The sequence below is a fragment of the Psammomys obesus genome, unplaced genomic scaffold (genome assembly GCF_907164565.1).
Source record: "Psammomys obesus unplaced genomic scaffold, mPsaObe1.curated_primary_1811, whole genome shotgun sequence".
Taxonomy (NCBI): Eukaryota; Metazoa; Chordata; class Mammalia; order Rodentia; family Muridae; genus Psammomys; species Psammomys obesus.
Genome location: NW_026592481.1, coordinates 3600233 through 3612084, shown reverse-complemented (window position 1 = coordinate 3612084; position 11852 = coordinate 3600233). Strand labels below are relative to the sequence as shown.

The 11852-nt window shown below is 40.2% G+C and overlaps 1 protein-coding gene across 2 annotated transcripts; it reads left to right on the top strand.

Moving 5' to 3' along the window:
- The first annotated feature begins 245 nt into the window (after positions 1-245).
- Positions 246-11335, top strand: LOC129681460 (holocytochrome c-type synthase). Of its 2 annotated transcripts, none has more exons than XM_055613371.1 (7): positions 246-340; positions 899-1051; positions 4184-4335; positions 4643-4791; positions 5920-6039; positions 8584-8670; positions 9831-11335. In XM_055613371.1, the coding sequence occupies exons 2-7, from the start codon at positions 940-942 to the stop codon at positions 10027-10029; spliced, it is 819 nt and encodes a 272-aa protein (XP_055469346.1). In that variant the 5' UTR covers positions 246-340; positions 899-939; the 3' UTR covers positions 10030-11335. The 2 variants fall into 2 exon arrangements, with proteins under 2 accessions (XP_055469346.1, XP_055469348.1); XM_055613373.1 differs by lacking the exon at positions 246-340 and adding an exon at positions 343-404.
- Positions 11336-11852: the final 517 nt, after the last annotated feature.

Genomic DNA, 11852 nt, shown 5'->3' with positions numbered 1-11852 from the left:
TCCTCCAAAGCGACCACTCTGCTGCTTATAGCACGCGCAGCAGGGTCATCCACTTTGAATCACACTGCCCAGCTTAGCAGCCTGCAGAGTTGAAAAGGCCGCCCAGCGTGTAGGGGCGGAGTCGGGGGGAAGTCCCAGGCGGCCTCGGCGCAGAAGGGGTGGGATTGGTCTTTCATGACTGACAGGGGTTCCTTTCCTCAGCTTGCGGCCTGCCTCCGTACTTCCGGAAGTCCCGCCTTCGGAAAAGGAAGTAACTGCGCATCAGAACGCCGGCTGTGACCTGGGCCTTAGCGGTGACCTGGTTTAAGGAGAAGCGGTGGCAGCGGTCGGTCGCTGTTGTGTGAGTTTGGCTTGGAGGCTCGATACGGTCCCGGCCGCACAGGGCAGTCGGAGGGGAGGCTCGGGTAGGGAACGCCATGCAGGTTAGGCTGGAACATGTTTTCTGGGGACCTCGGACTGGTTCAGGTGGGAAGCGCTTAGACCGGTGGGCAAGACTGGTGGCTCCCTGCCTTTGCCGCTTCTTGCCTCCCATTTTGGTGACAACTTTTTTTTTTAACCTATCTTCTCCGAGGCCCAGGGCTTCCGGGGGTAGGGAGTCGAGTCTGGTTCAGTAAATGCTTGCCCTCCCTGGTTCCTGTCCCCACCCCTAGGTCTACACCCATTTCCACAAAGTGGTTTCATCTTACTTGTTTCCAGTCTCTCTGAGACGTGTGGTGGCATAGGTTTCACGGTATTTCCTCAAAGGGGGCAGTATTTTAAAATTGTTCCCAAACAAATGTCCTACCTAGTACTTTTCCATAGGATGGCACAGAGGAACGAAGGCCAGCCATCGTTCAGAATTAACAAGGGGATAGTCTGTTTAGCCTCCACGTTTTAATCTGACTCTTTGCTTTGGCAGTTGGAAATTTTTGATTGGGAGTCACCCCTGTGATTCCAGCTATGGGTTCCTCCACATCTACTCCAGCTGCTGCAGTAAATACCTCAAATGCTTCTACTCATCAGGCAGCTTCATTGCCTTCAGGATGCCCAATGCATGAAAGGCAAAGGAAAGGTAATTTTCCTGTTGTCTAGAAAATTAAAAGAAGGATAATGGCTCTAAAGCAGCGGTTCTCAACCTTCCTAATGCTGTGACCCTTTAATACAGTTCTTCATGTTGTGGTGACCCCCCAACCACAAAAATTATTCTTCATAACTGCCATTTTGCAACTGTTGTGAATAGTTATATAAATATTTTTGGAGACAGAGGTTTGTCAGAGGGGTTGAGATCAACAGGTTGAGAACCACTGTTTTAAAGGAAGAGGCTTATAATTTGCAAGTGAGGCTTGTAAGGCTGGGAGTAAGGCACTCTTGGACTGATCCTAATTTTGCTTCTCATTACACATTATCATAAACACCTTTGTCTCAGTCTGTCATCTGTTAGTGTAATATAATTTTCACATGTTTATGGTGTTGATTAATCAAAGTCAGATATAAAAACTTTGCAGTTGTTCCATAAAACAGCTTCATCTCTCCAAAGTTTGCCTGTTAGTGACTTTCAGCCATGGGATTTACTCAAGGGATTTATCCATGTTGATATATGTTTCTTCTCACAGCTGAGAGGAAACAGTACCGCTGACATACAGTAGGGTGGGACTTATGATAGTGCTAAACAGTATACAGCCTTGGACATGGAATCTTTGTTCTATAAATACCAAGAATGCCAGAGCTGAGTGAACTTCATTCTAGCTGTCTATTTCAGTAAACTACTCCCCTATCTATTGTGGTCTTCATCTAGGTCAAAATAAGCTTCCACCAAGTGAATTTATAAACTGTTATATCAGTGCTAGGTTTGAAACAAAAAATTTCTTTAATTAGTGCATGTCTGCTTTAGATAGTTCAGACTGAGGCAATGTTGTATGCTTTCTTATATGTACATGTTTGTTACATGCTCATGCTTCCAGTGTCCATCATTCTTAATCTCCATTAGCCAGTCCTCTCCAAGAGGTCAGCACTTATCCTGTGACAAGGATTGCTGGGGTTTTTTTCTTCATTGAGAGAGAACTAGCAATACACATAATAGACAAAATTCCTTCTCCTCATAGAGCTTACGGTACCACCTTTATAAACCTGTGTGGGAGATTTTTCTGCCAAGGAAACTAAGGCTCAGAGTAATTAACTTATGTACTTCAAGTCATTTAGCTAGTAAGTGGTAAAGATGGTGAAAATTCTGTGACTTTGGACAAGGACAGATCCCACAGTCTTCAAATATTTCTCATAGAAATTGAGACAAATTAGACAAAGGATGTGTACCTTTGCTCCAAGCTTCTGTCCTCAAGTAATTCTCTTTATGATTTTTAGTCTATCTATTTTAGAGAGTTGTTATCTTGGTTTATTTCCATTAGTAAATAATGTGAGTATTTAGGAGACCAAAGGGCCTCCTGGTTCTATAATGTGAAAAATATAACACCTTTTCTTCTAATATCCTCCAGGGATCAATCTGGGAAGATTGGTGTTTTTAATGGTACAGAGAGAGGTATAGCAGTTGTGTTTTCACCCCTAAAGTGAACAGGTGCATGGCGTTGTGGGAAATGAAAGCCTTGGAGTAGAGGCTAAAGAAGTAAAAGTATACTTGTCTTTTCTATATACTAGCATTCAGCATAGTCTTTATTTCCTCCTGGTGCCTGGGACAAGGAAGGATTTCATGACAGAAGCTGCTGTTATTCTGAGACAGAGACCTTTAAGTACCTTCCCATTTCTCAGGCCCTACACCTGTCTGGATCAGCCCCTAGGAGCTTTGAAATTGACTTGGGATTGACTCAGAAGTATGAGTCTATCATGGGATATTTTCTTTAAAAATTTGCCTTTTCCTAAGATGCTCAATCCCCATTCAGAAAGGCAAAGAGGATGGACATCGGAGGAGGGAGAAAACAGGGAACAGGACAGGAGCCTACCACAGAGGGCCTCTGAAAGGCTCTGCCCTGCAGGGTATCGACGCAGATGCTGAGACTCATAGACAAACTTTAGGCAGAGTGCAGGGAATTTTAAGAAAGAAGTGAGAGATAGTAAGACCTGGAGAGGACAGGAGCTCCACAAGGAGAGCAACAGATCCAAAAAGTCTGGGCACAGGGGTCTTTTCTGAAACTGGTACTCTAGGAAGAACCACTCATGGAGATGGCCAGGAACCTCTGCACAGAGGTAGCCTATGGCACTTCAGTGTCCAAGTGCCCTGCATAGTAATGGAGACAGGGACTGTCTCTGACAGGAACTGATTGGCCTGCTCTTTGATCATCTCCCCCTGAGGGGAAGCAGCCTTACCAGGCCACAGAGGAAGACAATGCAGCCATTCCTGATGAGACCTGATAGACTAGGATCAGAGGGAAGGGGAGGAGGACTTCCCTTATCAGTGGACTGGGAGTGAACACAGGTGGGGAAGAGGGAGGGTGGGATTGAGAGGAGAGGAGGGAGGAAGCTATAGGGGGGATACAAAGTGAATAAACTGTAATTAAGAAAAATAAAAATAATTAAAAAAAGATGGAGTTAAGAAATAAAAAAAAAATCTGCCTTTTCTGAAAAGGACTAGCACCTCAGATGAGTGGTATGGTTTCTTTTTTTGTTTGTTTTTGTAGTTTAAGTCTTAGAACAAAATATGAGTTGAGTAGCATTTACATTTTTCTTTGAGTGTCTATAAAATCTGCTCTTTTTCTGTTCCTGTACCCAATATTTGAGAGAGTGTATCAGTAATAGATACTGTAATAATGTCTGCTACCTCACTGAGGCCTGACTAATGGCTGGAAGTCAGAGAAACCTAGTGAAACATGGCCAGCCCTCACTTCGGCTTCCTTCCTTCCTGCCTGCCTGCCCTTTTTCTTTTTTTCTTCTCTTCTTCCTCCTCCTCCCCCTCTTTCTCCTACTCCTTCTCTTCCTTTTTCTTCTCCTGTTCTCCTTCTCCTCCACCTTTTTCTCCTCTTTTTTTCTTCTCTTCCTCCTCCTCTTAAAGGGAGTGTACATTTATAGCATCTTACCATCTTTAGGATTTTAGAACATTAACTAGCTTAATTCTTGGCATCTTTACGTAGGAGAAAGTTAGTTTTCCAATTGTTTTGGTCAGAACTTTAGCTCTTTAAGGCCCTAACTAAGAGGTTCTCCTTCCATTGTTGGTATGGTATCTCAGCATTAACATTGTTTTAATACTTGATTATTTCAGGCTGTCCAATGACTACAGCAGCATCTGATCCAACCAGTGAGAGCAAAGCACAGACTGTGCCCGCCCACCAAGAACGGGCCTATGAATACGTGGAATGTCCTGTTACTGGTGCTGCAGCTAAGGAAAAGGAGAAACTTGATCCTTTAAACCTGGTAATCCTCCCTCAGCTTTTCTAAGGGCATTTTATGCATCTGTGAATTCTCTATCATGGTCAACTGTGTCTCTTCAGACTATGAGCTAGAATAAATCTTTCTTAAATTTCTTCTTGCTAGTTATTTTATAACAGCAGCACAAAAAGTGGTATGACCAAAATATACCAGAGGTGTGAAACTCTTATTTCATTAGTTTAATGGGAACTTGTGCTTTTTATATGGTGTATTGCTTTCCAGGGTGTTCTGATTGTTTTGTAGTTTATACCATAGTGCTAACATTCAGTTATAATCCACCAATTTTCTTTAGATGCCGCCACCTAATCAGACACCATCCCCAGATCAGCCATTTTCTTTGTCTACATCAAGAGAGGAGTCATCAATTCCAAGAGCAGATTCTGGAAAAAATTGGGTTTACCCTTCTGAACAGATGTTCTGGAATGCCATGCTACGGAAAGGGTGAGTGAACATATTTAGAACATTAATATGCTTGCCACACTGATCTCAGAATTAAATATTAGGAGGGTTTTTGTTTGTTTTTCTTTTGGTTTTTCAAGACATTTTTTTTCTGTGTAGCCTTGGCTGTCCTTGGCTTACTTTGTAGACCAGGCTGGCCTCAAACTCACAGAGATCTACCTGCCTCTGCCTCCCTGAATGCTGGGATTAAAGGTGTACACCACCACACAGGCGTGCGCCACCATGCCCAGCTTAAATGTTAGATTTTTTTTTAATATCCAAATTATATATCACTTTTTAGTGAGTTAAACAGTTTATAAAAGAATTTTCAGAGTTATCAGAGTGTAAGTTCAAGACCAATATTCAAGGTCAGTGTTTTCTAGAAAAACAGAACTAAGAGGGCATGGAGTTGGGGGTGGTCAGCAAGACATTGTTATAAAGGAAGCGATGGAAGCCAGCAGCATATCCCAAGATCTATAGCCAGCAAATGGAAGACCTGAGAAAAGCCAGTGATATGGTTAGTTAGTCTAAGGCCCTCAGAACCAGGAGACCTGGTGGTAGAAGTTCTGGTCTAAAAAATTGGGAAGCTTGAAATCCAGATAGACCTGATAATTTAAGTTCAGGTTAAAAATCAGGTAAAGCCTAACGTTATAGCTCCAGCAAACATGCATGAGTCCCATTTGCTTATGAAAGGACTGTAGCCCCTGACTGGCTGAAATCTACCTGAACAGGTCAATCAGTTTTAAATATATCTCAAAACATTTGTACTTTTAGAAATACATACATACATACATACATACATACATGTGTGTGTGTGTGTGTGTGTGTGTGTGTGTGTGTGTGTGTGTAATTTTGGAAATACCTACATATATATGTATAAACACACACATATAAACACTGTTATATAAAATGCCTAGATAAAGTTGGCAAATCATTTATCAGTGGTACTAAATGAATAGCGCCTCCTTAAAAATTGATTGTTTTGTAAGTATGGCTTTTGGGGATCATATGAAATAACATTAAGATGAACCTTTAATCTTTAATGTCAGTGTATGTAAGCATTTATAAAAAAGTATATTTTATGTATTCATTGAGTAACTTCTTTAGTCAATAATATTTGTTCTTTCTTAGGTGGAAGTGGAAGGATGATGATATTAGTCAGAAAGATATGTATAATATCATTAGAATTCACAATCAGAATAATGAGCAAGCTTGGAAGGAGATTTTGAAGTGGGAAGCCCTTCATGCTCAGTAAGTATGTTTGAAATCTTTAAAAGAAGTTCTAGCATCTCTTCATATCAGCCTTCTTACAGTGTTAACATTTAAATAATAATTTGTTATTCATTTGTGTAGCAGGGATCATCCTTGTAGAACTGACCACATACTCAGTGAGTGCCTAAGTTCAGATGGCAGAGAATTTGGAGCAAAGATGCCTCAGCTCTTCTCCATGGTGGCTGAGGCCTCATATGCTTAGGTCATTTTCAGAAATGGCTCCTGCAGAGCTGTGGGCTAGAGTTTTCTGAAGGCACGGTCATTTACCCATCTGGCAAGGGGTGCCTGCTCACAGTCCCTGAATCTGGCTAGCTCAGCTGCCTTACATTGCAGTGGCTGCATTCCAGAAGCTGAGTTCTCAAAAGCACCAGACAGAAGCCAGATCTCCTTTTCTGACTTAGCTAGGAAGACTCAAGTATCTCAAGCCTGGCCAGATTCAAGGGGGATATGGAGACCCCACCTGTCAGTGGAAGAAGTATGATAGGGTCACTCATGGAAATAAGAGCACATCAGAAGTGAGACTAATGCCTTTGTGATCCAAGGGAGGTAGGAAAGAACTTTTTGTTTCTTCAGCAGTATTTGGAATCCATATAAGGACTGACATTAAAGGTCTTTTCTTTACATGAGCCCCTTTTCTCAGAGAGAATTGGTCAGTTGAAAGAGCATTGGTTCTTTCCTTCACCTGGCAGGTTTGTTGTAACTCTACACACTAGGCTCACTTATAGAATGTCTGATCCAGTTCAGAATGGGTCCTAGGCTTGATGCTTCTGGAATGATATGACTGCTGCTGGTTTTAGTTCTCTTCTTCCAGAAGTGAAGGGTTGGGGGATATCTTCACAAAGAACCATGTCCTGTTGTAATCTGGTTTACATTTCAAATTCTTCTCAATGCATGATTAATATATTTCTTGGAGAAAAGCCAACTGAATATTTTTAAGGTAGTCTCTTTGTTTTTGGTATTTGCATTGAGCATTTCAGTATTAACACTACTAGAGTGTCATTAGCTGGATCCCAGGTGTAAGAGGGGTATACTTTTCTTTTTGTAACCCCTGACCTAGAGGAAGGACCTGGCTGGCTAACTTGGAATTGCGAGTGGCTGTTATAACCTAGGTTAAAAATGTACTCTAATTAAAGCCACCTGTTCTTTACTTGTAGCGTGATTTTAAAAGCAAAAGGAATTTTAGCTTGTCAGTTTCAACACCACTAGTCATTTTGCAGATTTCCGGCAAAATTAGCTATACCATGAAAGCCCCCACTAATGATTCCAAAAGAAAAGTTACATAGATTGAGTTTACTGCTTTGATAGTTGGCTCCGTTGTACTGTGGATATGGATGGATTCCCTTACATGTTAAGAATTTAACTTGTTTTATGAATGGGAGCAGCCAGCAAAGTAAGTGGCTCTTGTCTTAATGGACCAGTCTTCCTACCCCCATTAGGGAAGTAGGTTTGTGTCTTTCAAGTACAACATTTGTACCTCAGATCCAGTAGAGGACAGGTCCCTAATGGCTTTTACTTAAAAAAAAATGTTCAGCACACTTACATCTAAGTCTGTTACTTGGTTGAAATGAAGCAACAAAGTCCTCTTACAATATTATTGGATTGGTTCCAGGGCATCCAAATATGACAAAAGCCAGGGATGCTTAACGTCTCTTACTATAACTTCATTTCATTTGCATACAGTTTGTGTGTGTGTGTGTGTGTGTATATATATGTATGTACATCTTCCTATATATTTAGTCATTTGTAATGATTAAAAACAATGTGAATGTTATGTAAACAGTTGTTATACTGTATTATTTAAGGAACAACGAAAAGGAATGAAATTAAGATATGGTCAGCACAAATGCAGAAGTTTATATTTGTTACCGGCTTGTTTTTGAGACACTCTTATATAGCCAAGGCTGCCTTTTGTATCACCCAAGGATAATCTTGATCTTGTGATCCTCCTTACCTTCACCTCTCAAGTGCTAAAATTACATATGTATGTTACAATACTTGATTTATATGGTACTAAGCATTGAACACAGAGCTTTATGCATGGTAGGCAAGTGCTATACTAACTGAGCTATATCCCCAGTCCACAGGTATAGTTGTTTTCCAAGTATTTCCAGTGTACAGTTGGTTGAATCTGTGAAAATAGATCCCATTGACCCAGTCCTAACTCTATAGCAGTTTCTGTTGTTTCTCTGAAGAAACTAGCTGCTCTATGCAAAAGAGAAAGAAGACACAGAATGCATAACCCTTTTTTTTTTTTCCCATGTGCCGTGTCCAAATGGAAGGTTCTGTTTCCTGAATCAGACAGGAAAGCCAAGCAGATTCCTAGAGAAAGAGAAACCCAATCTAAAAGGAAAGAGGTTTCCAACAAATAGGTCTAATTTATTTGAACCCTGTTAGAAGTTACTGTTCTCTGTAAATGTGCTCGTAAGTAAATACAGAAAAAAGACATTGCTAAAATACTGGAACATTATCCTGTCAAATGAAAGAAAATATTTTAATAGACTATTCTTATCTGGGTATTTTCAGGGAATGTCCCTGTGGCCCATCATTGGTCCGATTTGGAGGCAAAGCAAGAGAGTATTCACCAAGGGCAAGAATTCGTTACTGGATGGGGTAAGTGTCAGTGTAGACCTGCTATTGACATTTCATAAGCCATGGTAAGCATTCTTACCACCAAAACCAGTGTGTAAGAAAAGCAGTTCTTTGGTTGGAGAAACAGTCTCATGAAAGACCCCTGTGCCCTGAAATATTTGTTCCTTGTGGAGCTCCTGTCCTCTTCAGGTCTTACTAACTCCCCTTCTTTCATATGATTCCCTGCACTCTGCCGAAGGTTTGGTTATGAGTCTTAATATCTGCTTATGGATATAACCTAGACCCCCTGCTCGGATATAGCCCATGGTAGCTCAGTATCCAAGTGGGTTCTCTGGTAAGAGGAACAGGGACTGTTTCTGACATGAACTCAATGGCGAGCTCTTTGACACGCCCCCCCCCCCCCCCCCCCCCCCGAGGGAGGAGCAGCCTTGCTAGGCCACAGAAGAGGACTCTACAGCTAGTTCTGAAGAGACTTGATAAGCTAGGGTCAGATGGAAGGGGAGGAAGACCTCCCCTATCAGTGGACTTAGAGAGGGGCAGGGAGGAGATGAGGGAGGGAGGGTGGAGTTGGGAAGGAATGAGGGAGGGGGCTATGGCTGGGATACAAAACAAATAACCTATGATTAATATAAAAAAATAAAAAACATTAAAAAAAAAGAAAAGAAAAGCAGTTCTATATTCTAAAACTTCAGAATCCAGCCTATAGTTCATCATCTACTTGAGCTTACTCATACATGGGCAGAATTATGAGGGTAGAGTTGTGAGTTTCCTACTTCACTCTCAAAGGATTGAATTGTTCTCATTTTGGTATCCTTAGAAGTGTTCTTTTATTCCTCTTGTGGTCTTTACCCTTCCTCATTTCTCCCTTGTCTTACAGTGTAATTGGGCGACTTAGCACATTTGAATTCTCCAGGTTCCTAGCTAGCTTTTTTGACCTGGGTGTCTTTCCCATGAACCTATTCCTTTATAGACAGTTGTTCTGACACAGACTCATCATAGTTCATAAGTGCCACATTCTCTAAGCACCATTGACTGATTGGCTAAGTCACATCTCCCCTGCTAGGCATTGCATATAAGAGCAGGTATGTGAGCATGCACTGTTTTTCAGTCTGTCTTTTTGCTTACACCAAGAGTGAATGCAGACCAGCATTTTAACACTTGCTATTATCTTTGCGTTCCAGGTATGAGTTGCCTTTCGACCGGCATGACTGGATCGTCAATCGCTGTGGCAGAGAAGTTAGGTATGTGATCGATTACTATGATGGCGGTGAGGTCAACAAGGACTACCAGTTCACCATCCTGGACGTGCGTCCTGCCTTTGATTCTTTCTCAGCAGTATGGGACAGAATGAAGGTTGCTTGGTGGCGCTGGACTTCATAACCACTATTTTGTTTGTTTTGAAAAACCTGAAACTTCTTTATTTTCTGAGGAAGATGTTATTTCTCCCACACTAAATGCACTCATAATGTAACCAAGGGTACTTTTCAAGTGGGTAATTGTACTTGATCTTTGATTCAACAAAGAAGCCATGCTCCACTAAATTTTGAGTCACATTTTCCATTGCAGTTGATAGGTCATTTGAAGCTTTTTTCCCATTTGATATAAGTGAGAAGTCCCTTACTTTTCCAATTAACCACAATATTTCATGCTATTTTCTGTAGACAGTCTGAACAGCCTCTGAGAAAGCATTTTAAAAAGCACAGAAATCTCTTTTTATCCTTACTGTTTTCTCAGGAATAATTGAGATATAGAACCTGAAAGTGTGATACTCTTACCTGCCCAATATTTTAACTATATTCAACATAAATAAGAAGCACTTAGTCTTGTTTTAAAAGTAACCAAAATTTCTAAAATCCCTACCGTCTACGTTGCAACCCTGAACAAAATGCAAAACTATATATTAAATGTACTCTTCCAGATTGAGATGTCTAAGTGCAATTTTCAGACTTGACTTTGATTGAAATTTCAACTTTATAATACATGTAAATTTCAGAATACTTGGCTTTTCATTCCTGTTCTAATATGTAATTTAATGAGAACCTGTTCTCACTGTTCCTGAAAGTTGACAAATTATCTTATGTTATCCTATCTCATTCCACTGTCCCACCAGGAGCTTGCTTCCATAAATCTTGAAAGCCAGGCTCCCTTCACAATCCCAGCAGTGTTCCTTTGACAAATAAGATTATATTTGGCTACATGTTAGAATTCACAAGAAGTACATTTTTCTCACATGTGAAATGTTTGTATCAATTCACAATCAGTTTGATGTTTAAGCAAGTACTATGTTTGTGTTGAAAACTGTTTTGCTGGGTAGTGGTGGCACAAGCCTTTACTCCCAGCACTCGGATGGCAAATGCAGGTGGATCTCTGAGTTTGAGGTCAACCTGGTCTACAGAGGGAGTTCCAGGATAGCCAGGGAAAGCCTGTGTGAAAAAAAAAATCAAAAGAAAAATAAAGAAAACTAGTTGTTTTCAATTTTAATTATAGAAGCATGTTAAAAATAACTTGTTTTTTCTTAAGTGTTAATGAATGAAAAAATTTTAATTCATCCTAAATTAAATTAGTGGACAGAGTTGATGTCTCTGAGTTATTAATTTGATGCAGATTTCTTTGTTGTATGATGCTTCAAAAATCCAACATGTGAAAATATTTGTATTTTTTAAATAAAGCTGAGAGTTAAAAGGTTTTGAAACTTCTCAGAGTGATTCTATAGTTACTTATTATTTTTTTTCAGACACAAACTTCACTGAAGGCATCAGTGGTCTCATCTGTTAATCACATAATTTTAAACTGCATAAGAATGTAAGCACCAATGGACCTTTCGGGTCACAACTGTTATTGTGTATAGGATAAAGTATTTTGAAAAACAGCATTATGACTGGAAACTTAAAATTAAGTTGTGTGCAAGGGTTCACACTGTTACAGTGATAATTGTAAAAGTCAGGTAAATTCAGTTACAAGAACAACAGTTTTATACACCGTTCACCACTTCTGGAAAAGACACCTACTGAATACTCAGTCACTTTGTGGGTAGATTACCTTTAAGTCTGCCTAGGAAGTAGAACCTCTCTTCTCTGATGTTTTTTTTTTTTTTTTTTTTTATAACTTGAAATTTATTTTGGATCATCTCCAAGAGTTTAAACTAAGGTTTCTTTTTAATCTGTGGAAATGGCATCATTCATAATCAGAACATACTATTCCAT